The 17,368-nt window shown below is 40.2% G+C and overlaps 1 protein-coding gene across 1 annotated transcript in view; it reads left to right on the top strand.

The window, feature by feature from the left end:
* Nucleotides 1–17,368, top strand: part of LOC135461552 (cubilin-like) — a 52,440-nt gene that overhangs the window by 1,147 nt on the left and 33,925 nt on the right. Inside the window, exons 3-18 of the mRNA XM_064738702.1 lie at nt 148–335; nt 1,084–1,255; nt 1,812–2,040; nt 3,536–3,666; nt 4,055–4,241; nt 4,916–5,076; nt 5,490–5,671; nt 6,486–6,639; nt 8,416–8,597; nt 9,060–9,219; nt 10,673–10,854; nt 12,084–12,252; nt 12,515–12,696; nt 13,684–13,846; nt 15,031–15,144; nt 16,218–16,460. Of these exons, the coding sequence (XP_064594772.1) occupies nt 148–335; nt 1,084–1,255; nt 1,812–2,040; nt 3,536–3,666; nt 4,055–4,241; nt 4,916–5,076; nt 5,490–5,671; nt 6,486–6,639; nt 8,416–8,597; nt 9,060–9,219; nt 10,673–10,854; nt 12,084–12,252; nt 12,515–12,696; nt 13,684–13,846; nt 15,031–15,144; nt 16,218–16,460 (2,799 nt within the window). The remainder of the gene's footprint in view (nt 1–147; nt 336–1,083; nt 1,256–1,811; nt 2,041–3,535; nt 3,667–4,054; nt 4,242–4,915; nt 5,077–5,489; nt 5,672–6,485; nt 6,640–8,415; nt 8,598–9,059; nt 9,220–10,672; nt 10,855–12,083; nt 12,253–12,514; nt 12,697–13,683; nt 13,847–15,030; nt 15,145–16,217; nt 16,461–17,368) is intronic.

The following is a 17,368-nucleotide window of genomic DNA, read 5'->3' as shown; positions in this document are numbered from 1 at the left end:
GACTGAAAAATTGTTGAGTACGACGTTAAACCCCAAGCACTCACTCACTCCTAACACAGTGTATGTGCTAAGTTTAATAGCCATCTTGACTTTCCAGTGTTATGTACGATTCAGGGTTTATCTTTTGTTTCTTTTGTGTGTACATAGCCTGTGGAGGCACATTCACCACCCCCACAGGATCTCTCCAGTCTCCATTCTACCCCAACTCCTACCCAAGGAACAAGGTGTGTACCTACCTGATCAGTCAGCCTGATGGATTCAGTATCACGCTCAGCTTTAGTGCTTTTGATGTGGAGGGGTCCTCAAACTCCAGATGTGCGTTTGACTACTTGGAGGTGAGCTGTGCTGGGTGTACTCATGTCTTACACCTACGTGTGTAATATGTATTTGTGTATTCAGTTGTTGTGGATGCGTTTTTAGAATGCATAATGATGCCCTTAAAGGACTGTTTTGGTCTTATAAGTATCTTATAACCATAGCCAACATATTGTCTGCAAAAGCATTGGGCAGGGTAAATTTTATTCACTTTTAAACCGGGGGCTCCTCACACCTTCTCTGGGGTTCCTTCACACCTGCTTTGGGGTTCCTCACATCTGCTCTAAGGTTACTCACACCTGCTTTGGGATTCTATACACCTTCTCTGGGGTTCTGCACACCTTCTCTGGGCTTTCGTCACACCTGCTGTGGGGCTCCTCACACCTGCTCTAAGGTTACTCACACCTAGTGTGGGGTTCCATACACCACTTCAGGAGTTCCTCACACCTGCTCTAGAATTCCTCACACCTGCTTTGGAGCTCCATACACATACTGCTTTGTAGTTTTCAAGGTTGTATTTAGCTTGTGAGCTCTGTTTGTTGGTGACTTTAAAAAAAAATAATGATCATGGTAAGCCCAGTTGTTTTATCATCTCATTCCTCGCTGTTGTTTGTTGTTGTTTCATTTCTCACTATGGCCTGACCCACACCCTGTTGGTAGAGGGTACTCATTGGTTTCCTTTGTTTACACTTGTGTGCTTGTAAAGATGGCATATTTACTGATTATTTGGTTGTTCCAAACAAACTATGTGAAATTTATCTTACACAGGTCCGGGATGGCGGCAGTGCTGATGCGGATTCTCTGGGCCGTTTTTGTGGACCACAAGTTCCGGCGGACATTAGTTCCTCTGGGAATCAGATGTACCTGACATTTGTCACAGATGGTTCTGTACAAAACACGGGCTTCAGTGCCACTTATACCACATCTGAAGTGATTGGAGGTGGGTGTGATCACTTTCAGCAGCGGTGGATTCTGAACTGTTACCGTGAATGTCACTCAGATGACAAATGTATAACAGAGAACGCTTTGTCTTTCTGTATGGTTTTTACGGTGTACATATGTCGGGTTACTTTAAACATCATACACATAGATATAACCAATGGCAACCCGGATATTAACACAAAAATGTCTTACTATGAGGCTGTCTGCACTTCAACAGTTCTAGTGCAGTAATCAAGCAGTTTTATGAACACCAGTATGAGGTGGTACAGTGTATATTAAGAGCTTTACATACATTTGATAGTAAAATCACCTATAATTATGAAATTTTTCATGTGTCAAGCTCTTTGCCCTGCCGTATTGAATTGGTGAAAGATGTGAAATTATGTATGATTTACAACAAATCCCATGCTTTTTTACATACTTTTTCACCCTCATGTATATGACAGTTCCTACAGTAGGTCAATTTATTTGTGGGAAATTCCATGAAATTATGGAAGATTTTTTTAGGCGGTACCTTTGCTGACTGCAATCACCCATGAATATTGTATGTGCAGGTTGTGGAGGGACATTCACAGACTTGACTGGGATGTTTGAGAGCCCTGGCCACCCTAACAACTACCCTCATGGTGCCAATTGCACCTGGTTCATCAGCGTACCTGCAGGTCTCATTATCAGACTTACATTCAACACTTTCAGCATGGAACGACATTCACGCTGCCGATTTGACTATGTTGAGGTCTTTGACAACTCTACAGCAACAGACCTTGGAAATTCATTTGGAACGTGAGTTATGGCTGGCATATTTAACTCACATATTTTGTCTCACATTAAACTGAACGAGTAATTTGAGTAAGAATCATTCTGTAGTAGTTTTACTCTAGACAGTCTGGTTTACTCCAGACAGTCTGGTTTACTCCAGACGGTCTGGTTTACTCCAGACGGTCTGGTTTACTCCGGGCAGTCTGTTTTAATCCAGGCACTCTGGTTTACTCCAGACAGTCTGGTTTACTCCGGGCAGTCTGGTTTACTCCAGACAGTCTGGTTTACTCCAGACAGTCTGGTTTACTCCAGATGGTCTGGTTTACTCCGGGCAGTCTGTTTTAATCCAGGCACTCTGGTTTACTCCAGACAGTCTGGTTTAATCCAGGCACTCTGGTTTATTCCAGACAGTCTGGTTGAATCCAGGCACTGTGGTTTACTCCAGACAGTCTGGTTTAATCCAGGCACTTTGGTTTACTCCAGACAGTCTGGTTTAATCCAGGCACTCTGGTTTACTCCAGACAGTCTGGTTGAATCCAGGCACTCTGGTTTACTCCAGACAGTCTGGTTGAATCCAGGCACTGTGGTTTACTCCAGACAGTCTGGTTTAATCCAGGCACTGTGGTTTACTCCAGACAGTCTGGTTTAATCCAGGCACTGTGGTTTACTCCAGACAGTCTGGTTTACTCCAGGCACTGTGGTTTACTCCAGACAGTCTGGTTTAATCCAGGCACTTTGGTTTACTCCAGACAGTCTGGTTTAATCCAGGCACTGTGGTTTACTCCAGACAGTCGGGCTTACTCCAGACAGTCGGGTTTACTCCAGGCGCTCTGGTTTACTCCAGACAGTCTGGTTTAATCCGGGCGCTCTGGTTTATTCCAGACAGTCTGGTTGAATCCAGGCACTCTGGTTTATTCCAGACAGTCGGGTTTACTCCAGACAGCGGGTTTACTCCAGGTGCTCTGGTTTACTTCAGACAGTCTGGTTGAATCCAGGCACTCTGGTTTACTCCAGACAGTCTGGTTTAATCCAGGCACTCTGGTTTACTCCAGACAGTCTGGTTTACCTCTGGTATTCTGGTTTACGCCAGGTGCTCTGGTTTACCCAAGGCACTCTGGATCACCTCAGACACTGTGACTAACCCAGGCATTCTGGCTTACCCCAGGCACTCTGGTTTCCTCCACCCATACACCTGGCCTCTGGCATACAAGGTGAAAATTCTGGAGAACAGTCTTTAATACCAATCAAATAAATACAATAGATAAATAAATATACATGTACTGCGATTAGATGAACGATGAACTGTTATGATAAACTTTAAGGTGTATTTAAGCTCATATATTTAATACATTAACTGACTCCTTCCTCCCAGTCCTGGTGAGCTGAGCTGATGGGCAGCTGTTATTATTCAGAGCATAACAAGTTCACAGAATTAAAAAAATATTTCATAAATTGTTTCTCTTGTTGGTGACTTGTGCAGTTGACTAAGTTAAGCTTTATTTCATACTTTGTGCCCTAGGTTCTGTGGCTCTTCCATCCCACCTGTGATCACCTCTTCTGGTAACACATTGGCAGTACAAATGATTTCAGACTCCAGTCTGGCCTTTGAAGGATTCTCAGCTTCTTATGTAGCCTTGAATGCCACCTCTGGTGAGTCCAAAGGAGACCCCACCCCCACTGTGCCCACTGATATTAAAGCTTATGTGTTCAATTCATCTGGGATAAATTCCTCTTTGCTGGAGTTGAACAATCAATCAATGAAATTTTGGGATTTAAGATATTGGAGTTGACAGTTCCCCCATTTCAGTATGAATACAAGTCTGTCAATTCAGATATTTTTGTTCAAAACGTTTACAGAAGTTTACTAGTTGACATCTCAGTGAAATAATTCTTGAATAAATTAGTGAGTTGATTCCATGATTAATTAGTGGCAGTAAACACAAAGATCCCCACCCTTTTTCATTTTTGTAGTTGTGCTTTAAGTAAAAGCTGTGTGATTCGTTACATTGTTTTTAATGTGACTGTGCCTGATTGACAGTGTGTGGAGCTGAGCTGAGAGACAACGTGGGAGTTATCACCAGCCCTGGTTACCCCAGCAACTACCCTCATAACCGGGAGTGCGTGTGGACAATCGTGGTGGACGCCGGCAAACAGATCCTCCTTAATGTGACGATGTTCAACATGGAGAGACACCCCAACTGTAACTACGACTATCTGGAGATCAGGTGAGCTTGTGCTGAGAGAGACAGTTATTCACCGAGCATTTCATGAAATCATTCACCTGTACCTAAAATTTCACCCATAATCACATGTAAGTTGCACATTTTACCTGATTTTGAGAGTTCTGTTGAGCTGAATAGAAAGATGTAAAAAAGGCTTATTTGGTATATAGGACGATATAGTTTCAGTACCAGAAGTAATAAATGTTAAATGACATTATTTGTAATTTCTTTGTGAAATTATAGGTTCTTTAACTTTAGGTGAAAAATCAAATGGAATTGTTTATGATTAACAGTAAACCGTGTATACTGTGGCTTTAATAAGCAAGGTGATTGCTTCATTTTTAAGGTATCTGTCCATGCAATTATAGGTCATTAACAATACTTGTAGTAGATCGTTCGCTATGTGTGTTACTGTCATGTCCAGTCTTGTCCACAGTCCCTAAGTTACAACATGTGGGCTAAGTTCTAGCCTGAACATTTGTAATTTTTATCTGTCATCATGAATATTTCAAAAAGCTATCAAAGTTGAATGAATGAATGAATGATTATTGCTTAAGGACACATCGGCAATATTTCAGTCAAAGTTGAAGTGATAATGATCATTTCAAGACATGAAAGGTTATGTTACGCCTTGTGTTGGATGTTTGCATGTTTTTTTTTTTTGCCTTTGTTTTTAGGAATGGAGGTTTCAGTACATCACCACTTGTGGGCAAATACTGTGGTAGCGCCATCTCACCTCTCATTCGCTCTCATAGTAACCGATTGTACCTGAAGTTTCGATCAGATAATTCCCTGTCAGCTGCGGGATTTAGAATTATTTACGATGGAACATCATCAGGTTTGCTATATTTATGTAATTGATGTGATTTTGCAGAAATTTCATTCAGATCCCTTTCTCAAGTATTAGGATGATTTACAGATTGAGTGTTTAGCGATATCATCCATTTTTAGCTCACTCATATGTGTCTTTGCTCTGTTTCAAAACTCTTTCCTAGGCAGTTTTCTGTTTTTTGCAACAGGCTTTGTTTACATTGAATTGTATATGACTTCACTGTGACAAGTTACAGATTAAGCTCAAGTTTAGCGCTCTTTTGTTTATTTTCAGCAAAATTATGTCATGTTACTCAATTTTTCTTCATTCTAACAGCTTAAACCAGTATAGTAGTTGTATAGAAAATGCATGTTCAACAAGATTTGCACTTTGCAAGGCCCTGCTATGTTTTGAGACTATTGTTTTTTCTATCAAATAAGGTTGTGGTGCTGACCTGACCACCCCTACAGGCAGCTTTGTCTCTCCCAACTACCCTGTGTCCTACTCACACAATGGGGAATGTTTTTGGACCATCACCACTTCAAGGGGGAGCAAGCTTCAGCTAGTGTTTGTAGACATGGACCTAGAGACGCATTCTAACTGTAATTATGACTATGTTCAGGTATGTATCTCACAGCTGGAACTTCATTGATTTTACCACATAGCGCCTTTGTGTACAGATAATTTATGAGACTTTTGAAAATCTAAATTCTTGAAATCTATGAAGGTATTTCAATTTCAGTTTTGTTGAAAGGTGTTAAATGTTTTGAAAGTCCTTGTACAAGAGTTCATTTCAGAATATGTGTCTTTCATATTTCTTGAATTTTAAATGTTAAATATTATTGCATTATGTTGTAAATGGATCCATATGTGAGTTACCAGAATATCGGGCCACTGTCACCAGACTGTGTGAGTGACATTTCTGGTAGCTTTGCCATATGGCGACATCATGTATGAGTGATGGTACGAAAAATTGATTAACAAAGTTTTGTGAATGTGAGCCCTGTGTGTGACATGAGTGGGAAGTCCATCAGTTACTACCAAAGGGCCAACTACTTTGTGGTAATACATGAAGGCGGTCAGGCTCAGGTGAGACACCCATACAGCTTACCACCCTCTCACATATTATCATTGTAGTGTTCGTGAGTACTGCTTGGAGCAGTAGTCAATCAGTGTGACTGATCTACAGGTTGTGTGGTGTACATTGTACATGTATGTGTATGTCACCCATGCACCTTACCACCCTCTCACATATTATCATTGTAATGTTCGTGAGTACTGCTTGGAACAGTAGTCAATCAGTGTGACTGATCTACAGGTTGTGTGGTGTACATTGTACATGTATGTGTATGTCCTTATTGTGTTCTACACCAAGGCATCAATGTATGTATGGGAAGATACATTTCTGAGAAAGCCGTATTTAATTTTTGCTGCAGGTAAAAGACAAGGACACGAATGGTAGAGAGTTAGCTAAAGTGTGTGGACAAACTCTGCCTGACCCCATCTTCTCCGTCAGTAACAAACTGTGGGTGAAATTCAGATCTGACGTATCCGTGGGAGGGAGAGGATTCCATGCTGCATATTACAGCAGTAAGTCACATGCCTAGCATATAGGCCATGGGTTCTGTAATGAGGGCAGCATATCACAGCACACAGCAGTAAATCACATGTGGATTCAGTCATGAGTGCAGTCATGCCAAGATACATTCCACGCAGCATATCACAGCAGTAAATCACACGTGGGTTCAGTCATGAGTGCAGTCATGCCAAGATACATTCCACGCAGCATATCACAGCAGTAAATCACACGTGGGTTCAGTCATGAGTGCAGTCATGCCAAGATACATTTCACGCACCATATCACAGCAGTAAATCACACGTGGGTTCAGTCATGAGTGCAGTCACGCCAAGATACATTCCACACAGCATATCACAGCAACAAATCACATGTGGATTCAGTCATGAGTGCAGTCACGCCAAGATACATTCCACGCACCATATCACAGCAACAAATCACATGTGGATTCAATCATGAGTGCAATCACGCCAAGATACATTCCACGCACCATATCACAGCAGTAAATCACATGTGGATTCAGTCATGAATGCAGTCACGCCAAGATACATTCCACGCACCATATCACAGCAACAAATCACATGTGGATTCAGTCATGAGTGCAGTCATGCCAAGATACATTCCACGCAGCATATCACAGCAACAAATCACATGTGGATTCAGTCATGAGTGCAGTCATGCCAAGATACATTCCACGCACCATATCACAGCAACAAATCACATGTGGATTCAGTCATGAGTGCAGTCATGCCAAGATACATTCCACGCACCATATCACAGCAACAAATCACATGTGGATTCAGTCATGAGTGCAGTCATGCCAAGATACATTCCACGCAGCATATCACAGCAGTAAATCACACGTGGATTCAGTCATGAATGCAGTCACGCCAAGATACATTCCACGCAGCATATCACAGCAGTAAATCACATGTGGATTCAATCATGAGTGCAATCATGCCAAGATACATTCCACGCAGCATATCACAGCAGTAAATCACATGTGGATTCAATCATGAGTGCAATAATGCCAAGATACATTCCACGCACCATATCACAGCAACAAATCACATGTGGATTCAGTCATGAGTGCAGTCATGCCTAGATAAGTACCATGCTGTGTATTACTGCTGGAAGTCACACATACCTGCCTAGATTGTGGTAAACTCCCATGCCATCTCTTTTGGGATTTACTGGTAAACTCCCATGCCATCTCTGTTGAGATTTACTGGTAAACTCTAATGCCATCTCTGTTGAGATTTACTGGTAAACTCCCATGCCATCTCTTTTGGGATTTACTGGTAAACTCCCATGCCATCTCTGTTGAGATTTACTGGTAAACTCTAATGCCATCTCTGTTGAGATTTACTGGTAAACTCCCATGCCATCTCTTTTGACATTTACTGGTAAACTCCCATGCCATCTCTGTTGGGATTTACTGGTAAACTCCCATGCCATCTCTTTTGACATTTACTGGTAAACTCCCATGCCATCTCTGTTGGGATTTACTGGTAAACTCCCATGCCATCTCTGTTGGGATTTACTGGTAAACTCCCATGCCATCTCTTTTGACATTTACTGGTAAACTCCCATGCCATCTCTGTTGACCTTGGTATAACGCTGGGATCGGGGCGCCATGTTCCTAGCTTAGCTACAAGTGTTATAAAATTCAGAATTTAGGTTATTTTGAGAGATGGTCAGCAGTAAAATTATTTGTAGTCCAGAAATCTTAGCAACATTTTGTGCAGTGAGATTCTGATGTATTTTGACTCATGTATTTTGTGTTGTAGTTTGTGACACGACCCTGACTGACCACACAGGAGTAATCGAGAGCCCTAACTTTCCTAATGCGTACCCTCACTCTCGCAACTGCACCTGGGTTGTGCGAGCCTCACTGGGAAACACCATCAATGCTTCTTTCTCACACTTTGACATTGAGAGCCATTCATCATGTAGATACGACTACTTACAGGTAACTAACAAGTTGTATGTATATTCTTTCTTGGTGTATGAAGTATGTGAATCCCATCATGAATGGATTGCATGATATAAATTGGTTTTCCAAAGGTTTTATGGCTTTTCGAAATATGTATATATGTCCGTACATGTGGATTTTTCAAGCTGTTACAATTTTTGCTGTTAGTTATCAGTACCTTTGATGAATTGATAAATGCCTTTGATATGTTCAACTTGATATACTGATGTAATATTGTTCAAGGTGAGCTTCTGTACATACATAGAAATGGTTTTTATGTTAGAACATCCTAGCAAAATTCTTTGTTTTATGAGAGAACAGGAAAGTCAAAATCTGACTAAAAACTTATAAGTATGACCCTTTAATTGCTCACATGGGGTTATGACCAACAAACACATTTTTAATGATGGCCTAAAACAGTTAATTTATTGAAGATACTCATGTCTCTGTATTCTGTAGATAAGAGACGGCCCTGACGAGACATCAGATCCAATCATGAGACAATGTGGCACAGATATCCCCAACAGCATAGCCACCACCCAGGAGTACATGTGGGTGCGCTTCGTCTCAGATGCCTCTGTGGCAGGGAATGGCTTCAGACTGGAATACACCATGGATGGTAGGCATACCAAAGCCTTTAGTTAAAGAAAAAGAAAGTAAAAATGGAGTAGACGTAAGCATTAGTAGAAAGATCATTATTGGCAAGATCCACAGGGCTACAAGGAGAGCTATGGAAATGTACTATCAGAGAGTAGAGATGAGAAACAATGAGCCTGTTTGACACTCAGATCAGCAAGAGGCCTTACGCAAGATCAAACAAAGAAACAGACATATTATACTGGAACAAAATAGACAAATAAACTAAAACTGACAATAATATACAAAACAATACAAATTTTTACAAATGTATATTTATATAGCCTCTTACTGAAGAGAGTGTTCAAATCTAGATTGAATATTCCAGCTTCCAAAGGCGATTCAGTCCATTTAAATATAGAATTCACAGTCAAGATGCATTCCCCACTGACAGTGTTTATCACCACTGCCTATATCTTCTCAGGGCAGACGGGTTGATAGTAGTGTCTGTGATACCAAACTGGCGATGTATGTTTCACTCCTTAGAAATATACACAAAGTCACTTTCAGGGTAAACTGAGATGAAATGTATGTAATCGAACAATAGATACAATGAGCGATACAAGCTCCAAAGTAATGTCTTAAAAAATAGCAAGTGGCAAAATTAAAGGTCACAAAGTGCTACGCACAAAAAACGGAGTACAAGTAACAAATGTCGAATGACATGAAAGCAAATTTCTCCAAACTCAGCAAAATCTTTTTAGTGGATGACAGTAAACATGACTGTGTCGCTCATTTTTATAGACTTAAGTTAACAAAATTCTGGATGGTTTGATTGTAAACATCTTTAGAACACCAATACTTATTTCCAGAATGTACATTCTATTTACAGTGACACTAAACTCATAAACACCGAAGCCTCTAGAACACTCGATTGAATTACAATGTAGGCTGTAACATACACAGAGGGGAAAATGTAGGTCAGACATTGACCTGGTAAAATAAAAAAATAAAAAATATAATACAATGTTTAAAGATGGGATTTGTAACAAAGGCCCATCATACAAGCAAAGATAGTTTGAGATAGTGTTTTCAATGGTCTATCCTTTGATGTTTGCTTCATTTTTACAGTTTTTTCCCCTTTACATTTATGAAACTGCCTATTGTGGGTTTTTTTAACCACATACATATCCTGGAAAATACTGTACTTTTTAAGCTCTTCGTATATTTATGGGCTTCATTTTTGGGCATGTTGAAGGAATTATTGATAAGTTTACACTAGATTTTGTGAAGCTTCAATATTAAGCTAACCCAATCACTGTGTTCTGTGTTGCAAATCATTTAGTTACATATATTGCATCCACAATGCCTGATTATATATTCATGGTCTTTAAAAATCTGAATTCATCAGTATTAAATTTTGTGTCGTGTTATCTGTTCTGAAAATGGAAACCAGAGTAATAGTTCTATCTGTTTTTTTTTTTTTTTTTTGCCAGGTTGTGGTGGATACTTCACATCTCCCACAGGGACATTTACAAGTCCTAACTACCCCAATCCTTACCCCCACCGACGTGTCTGTGAATGGAAGATCACCGTGGCAACCGGGTCAGCGGTGAAACTCACTGTCAGCAACTTTGATGTGGAGGCACACACAGACTGTCGTTATGACTCCCTTGTGGTATGTAGTAACCATAAAGGAGACATAAAAGTGAAAAAATCAGATGAAAGAGTGTGAAAACTTATTTTCAAATATGGCCTTTATTGTTTTTTACATTTTTTTCTTTTAGGACATTGAAAATATTTTTGTATGGTGGGTATCTGGGACCACCTCTTGATGTATATCTTCTTTACATAAGATTGTAATAAATAAGAATGTGATGCATGTCTAATAAATTTATTTGAATGTGTTTATATCTAAACACATGCATTTAATCTGAATTATGATAAATATTTATGAAAATATTGAAAATATAAATATAAATCCAGGAACACACTTTTTAACTGAAAAGACAAAATTCTAATGGAAACATATTTAGAAAACATATATTACGTCCTCATGTATAACATTATTACACGATGACAAAACATTCCAAGATGTGGTCCCAAAAAATATCAAAGAAATATTTTGTTGGAATTGTTGTAACAACTTGGTGCTTTCAAGTGTACTACAGAACAGGACAGCTGTAGGACTTGACTTCATTACTGTTTGTCTATTGGATAAATCCCAGTGAACAGGTTAATGCTTTTTGTACTACAAGAATTGACACTCTTCACAGAATTGACACTTCATTGTATTTGAAGAATGTGATGAACTTTTTCATTGGAAACTGAAATGGTTTGTTGCATTGTTTGTGTGAATGTATGGATTTTGAATCATAAGAGTGAACATAAAAGTCAACCTGGTACATTCATCTCATGAGGAATAATGTTACAAAAAGCTGTTATGTTTCTTAATGGGGAATACCAGCGGTTTCACAATATTTTTTTACATACATTGCATTGAACAGTTTAGGGATTTATATTACGAATACTTCAGGAATTACTGTATTTCACCTGAAGTTTAGCATTTCTCAAGCAACACATTTTGTTTGATTCATCCACTTGATGGGGCCAGGTAGGAGTTTTCTGTGAAATTTGATTTATTTTATTATGAGAAAAATGTACATATTGGTATGAAAAGAATAATTTTACAGTCCCTACATGCGTCTGAAAGTACATTTTGACATGTGTTAGGTGAGATACAGTAGTTTCACAAAGATTACTTCTGCAACCTGGTACAATATTACAAGAGAAGCCTGAGGAGAATAATTTTTGTTAAAATTGAAAACGTTGCTTTTTAACTTCATTTATGTAGTAGCTATACTTCGGCCAATATGCTGTGATGTATTTTGCGTTCTGATTGGCCAGGTGTATGGTGGAATGGACGACTCAGCACCAGTATTGACCACTCTGTGTAACACAATATCTGCCCCTCAGATCCTAACGTCCACTGGCAACACAATGTTTGTGCGCTTCACCAGCGATATCTCTGTAAATGGCCAAGGCTTCTTGGCCAACTATGAAAGTGTCACTGGAGGTTTGTACAATTATCTATTTTCTTTAGTTATTTTTTTCTGAGTTAATTATTTGTGTATCAAAAGTGGGTATTTTCTGATGGAACTCACATGTAAATATATGTATATGTGATAATAACCAGTGCTTTTTGATATCAAATGGCAAGTTTTGATGTATTATTTTTTGGTACATTTATATATATGTACATATGTACTTATTTAATTTGACCAGTTTTGCAAAGATAATAATTTTGACAGAATAATTATGCAAGTTTTGTTTTTCAGGCTGTGGTGGTAACTTCACTGCACAAAATGGCCTAATTACTTCTAAGAATTACCCTAATAATTACCCTCACGGGACGGACTGTGAGTGGCTGATCACTCTGATGGAAGGACAGATGATTGTTCTGACCTTCCAGGACTTTGAGGTGGAAGGATCCAGTGGTTGTCGCTATGACTACGTTGCTGTGAGTTCATATCTGCACATATACACATATGTATTGTAGGATTATACCAGATCAAAGAATGGGTATTTGTCTCCATTAGGCTCAGCCAGGTCTCCTTCAGTCTCTGTCAGGTCTCTCCAGGCTCAGCCAGGGTTTCCTCCAGGCTAAGTCAGGCCTCCTCCAGGCTAAGTCAGACCTCCTCCAGGCTCATTCAGGTCTCCTCCAGGCTCAGCCAGGTCTCCTTCAGGCTTAGTCAGGTCTCCTCCAGGCTCAGTCAGGTCTCCTTCAGGATCAATCAGGTCTCCTCCAGGCTTAGCCAGGTCTCCTTCAGGCTCAGTCAGATCTCCTCCAGACTCAGTGGGGTCTACTTCAGGCTCAGTCAGATCTCCTCCACGCTCAGTGAGGTCTCCTTCAGGCTCAGTCAGATCTCCTCCACGCTCAGTGAGGTCTCCTTCAGGCTCAGTCAGATCTTTTTCAGGCTCAGTCAGGTCTCCTTCAGGCTCAGTCAGGTCTCCTCCATGTTCAGTCCGGTCTCCTCCAGGTCCTGTTAGGTCTCCTTCAGACTCAGTGAGGTCTCCTCCATGTTCAGTCAGGTCTCCTCCAGGTCCTGTTAAGTCTCCTTCAGACTCAGTGAGGTCTCCTTCAGGCTCAGTCAGATCTCCTCAAGGCTCAGTAAGGTCTCCCCCAGACTCAGTGAGGTCTTTTCCATGTTCAGTCAGGTTTCCTTCAGACTCAGTCAGGTCTCCTCCATGTTCAGTCAGGTCTCCTCCAGGTCCTGTTAGGTCTCCTTCAGGCTCAGTCAGATCTCCTTCAGGCTCAGTCAGGTCTCCTTCAGGCTCAGTCAGGTCTCCTCCAGACTCAGGTTTCCCTCAGACTCAGAAGGTTTAGTTCGCTTGTAAACATCACTGCCTGAAAGCTCAATAAATCACCAGTAAAGATAGATAAGCAAATGGTATAAAAACAGGGACACAACCTCATCTTCAAATTAAAACATTGTTTGACTTTCAGGTGTATGATGGTGCCACTCAAAACGACACAGAATTGATACGTCACTGTGGAAACGCTTTGCCAGACAACCCAGTGGTCCGCTCCTCAGGCAACCAGATGTTCATTCGCATGAGGTCAGATAATTCCATCGCAGGGAAAGGATTTAAGGCCCAGTATGTCAAAGGTAGGTCTTCAGGCTGGTTAAGTGGTCTCCTGCCATGGTCAGCGTAGGTTGTGATTGGGTCTTAAATGTGATGACAACACAGAATCATACCACAGTATTTGCAATGTCAAAGAAATGCCAAAATAACAAGCCATATTTGTGTCTGGTGTGTACAAAGTTTTGTATTATTAGGTGGGTACTTCACACAAGGGACGGTAATTGCCAATCATATAGCGGAGACACTACTTTGTGGGTCAACAGTGGGTTTTATTTGCCAGAGTGGTCACAGTACATTCCACGTCTTTGAAAGAAAAAACCTCTGAAAATCGAAGTAGGCATCACTTATTAGACCACTTAAAACTTAAAACCATAAATGTACTTTCATTTATTTTTTTAGATTTTTAGGCAGAGGGTGATCAAATTAAATGTTTGAATTCTAAGGTGGGCTTTATTGACCATACTACCATTTTCAGAACTCTGATGTCACAAAAAGTTTTTATGTCTCTAATCACAACACTGAATGTTGGAATAGATCGCTTTACCTGTGAGTAAATGACTACTAAAACAATATTCTCAAAAATTCCTTCCTTCTGGTGAACATCAAAAAAAAAAAAAAACAAGGTGATGTGACGTCAGAGCTCCCAGATACAATCATTATGGCTTATAAAACCCACCAAAGAATTCCAGTATTTAAGTGCCTTTCAATACTCTTCAAAAATATCTAAAAAAATAAATGAAAGTAGTTTTACACATAGTTTTCAATTGTCTTTATGATGAACGTTACTTCATATTTTAGCTTTCTTTTACTTTATTGCTTGATTATACCTTTTAGGTTACCGCCATTCCTATATAACTCACATTCCATAGCACTGGCAAATTGTGTCGAAAGCTGCATCGTTTATGACTGATCATGACTGTCACATGACACTCAGCCTCAGCTCTTCATTCACACCATAATCATATACCAGTATATCATTTTTATGTGGTGTTGTAACATGTTTTTTGAGTTTTAGTTTAATTCGTTTTTAACTGGTTTTAAACGTCATCTTTTTTTTCTTTTATTTTGGATGTTGTCATTATCATATCAAAAACCATTTGCTGCCCTTTTGAATATTTTATCTCCGCGATATAGCTGAAATTTTGCTGATAAGGCATTAATCCATAATCCATAATCAACCTTTCATTCTTGTAGTACTGTGTTTCAGGCTGTGGTGGGACGTACAATGCTGACATTGACGGGGCCATTATGTCTCCTAACTATCCAGATCCGTATGACCTGGGGAGCAACTGTACCTGGTTACTCCAGGCACAGACAAGTGGTGAGTAGAAACTATGGTTACTTAAGGCACGGACCAGTGGTGAGTAGAAACAATAGTTACTCCAGGCACAGACAAGTGGTGAGTAGAAGCTATGGTTACTTCAGGCACAAACCAGTAGTGAGTAGAAACTATGGTTACTCCAGGCACAGACCAGTGGTGAGTAGAAACTATGGTTACTCCAGGCACAGACCAGCAGTGAGTAGAAACTATGGTTACTTCAGGCACGGACCAGTAGTGAGTAGAAACTATGGTTACTCCAGGCACAGACCAGTGGTGAGTAAAAACTATGGTTACTTCAGGCACAAACCAGTATTGAGTAGAAACTATGGTTACTTCAGGCACAGACCAGTGGTGAGTAGGAGCTATAGTTACTCCAAACCAGAAGTGAGTAACACCTATCCAAATCAGTATGACTTGGACTGCAACTGTCCCTGGTAACTCCAGGCATAGACCAGGCCAGGGGTGAGTAAAACGTATTCAAATCACAATGACCTGGGCTGCGACTGTACCTGGTTACTCCAGGCATGGACCAGTGGTGAGTATAAACTATGCTTACTCCAGGCTCAGATCTGTGGTGAGTGGAACTTATCCAGATCAGGTAAGTAACTGTGCCTGGTTACTACAGGCATAAATCTGTGGTGAGTGGAACCTGTCCAGATCAGTTAGTAACTGTACCTAGTTACTACAGGCATAAATCTGTGGTGAGTGGAACCTATCCAGATCAGTTAGTAACTGTACCTGGTTACGGCAAGCATAGATCTGTGGTGTGTAGAACCTGTCCAGACCAGATTAGTAACTGTACCTGGTTACTCCAGGTACTCTGTAACTAGCACAAATCTGTAAGACAGACATGTAAATTTTTACTTTTCTTATTTTTTTGCCTTTGCCTTTCTTGCCATATAATTCTATGAATTCCATTAATCTTTGTTCTGAGGTTTGTTTGAAAGATAGGGTGATATCCTATTGGAAATACAAAAAATTAAGTTCCTGCACCAAAATATTATTTTATCACCTTTATTTGAGAATTTTTAGGGCAAATGCACTAAGTTATATGTTATTGCTTACCTTCACAGGTGAGAGAGTTACACTGACCTTCACCCACATGGACATAGAGTCTCGCGAGGGAACATGTAACAACGACTACGTCCAGGTCCTGGATGGTAACTCCGCCTCTTCTCCTGAGATTAACACCTTCTGCGGCACGACCATCCCATCCACCATTACATCCCAGGGTTCATCACTCTATGTCATCTTCAATGCTGATTTGTCAGGTCAAAGGTCAGGCTTCAGAGCCACCTATACCACATCCACTTCCAGTAAGTTTTATGCTTCCAGTATTCCATTCCTTGTCCAGCCTCGTGGGTTATCATTTTCACTGCTCTTTCGAAAAATATTTATGATATTCAACCTTCACTGTGCAATATTCTCTATGTATTTGTCATTGTACATGTAGTTTTACATGTGTACAGTGTTCATGGCTGTTCACGTGTATGGGTGCATGTCATTGTACATGTAGTTTTACATGTGTACAGTGTTCATGGCCATTCATGTGTATGGGTGCATGTCATTGTACATGTAGTTTTACATGTGTACAGTGTTCATGGCTGTTCATGTGTATGGGTGCATGTCATTGTACACGCAGTTTTACATGTGTAATGTGTTCATGGCTGTTCATGTGTATGGGTGTATGTCATTGTACACGCAGTTTTACATGTGTGCAGTGTTCATGGCTGTTCATGTGTATGGGTGTATGTCATTGTACATGTAGTTTTACATGTGTACAGTGTTCATGGCTGTTCATGTGTATAGGTGCATGTCATTGTACATGTAGTTTTACATGTGTGCAGTGTTCATGGCTGTTCATGTGTATGGGTGCATGTCATTGTACACGCAGTTTTACATGTGTGCAGTGTTCATGGCTGTTCATGTGTATGGGTGTATGTCATTGTACATGTAGTTTTACATGTGTACAGTGTTCATGGCTGTTCATGTGTATGGGTGTATGTCATTGTACATGTAGTTTTACATGTGTACAGTGTTCATGGCTGCTCATGTGTATGGGTGCATGTCATTGTACATGCAGTTTTACACATGTACAGTGTTCATGGCTGTTCATGTATATGGGTGTATGTCATTGTACATGTAGTTTTACATATGTACAGTGTTCATGGCTGCTCATGTGTATGGGTGTATGGCATTGTACACGCAGTTTTACATATGTACA

This window comes from Liolophura sinensis, chromosome 1 (assembly GCF_032854445.1).
Source record: "Liolophura sinensis isolate JHLJ2023 chromosome 1, CUHK_Ljap_v2, whole genome shotgun sequence".
Taxonomy (NCBI): Eukaryota; Metazoa; Mollusca; class Polyplacophora; order Chitonida; family Chitonidae; genus Liolophura; species Liolophura sinensis.
The sequence above is the reverse complement of the archived record's forward strand: the minus strand, read 5'-3'. Positions and strand labels throughout refer to the sequence as shown.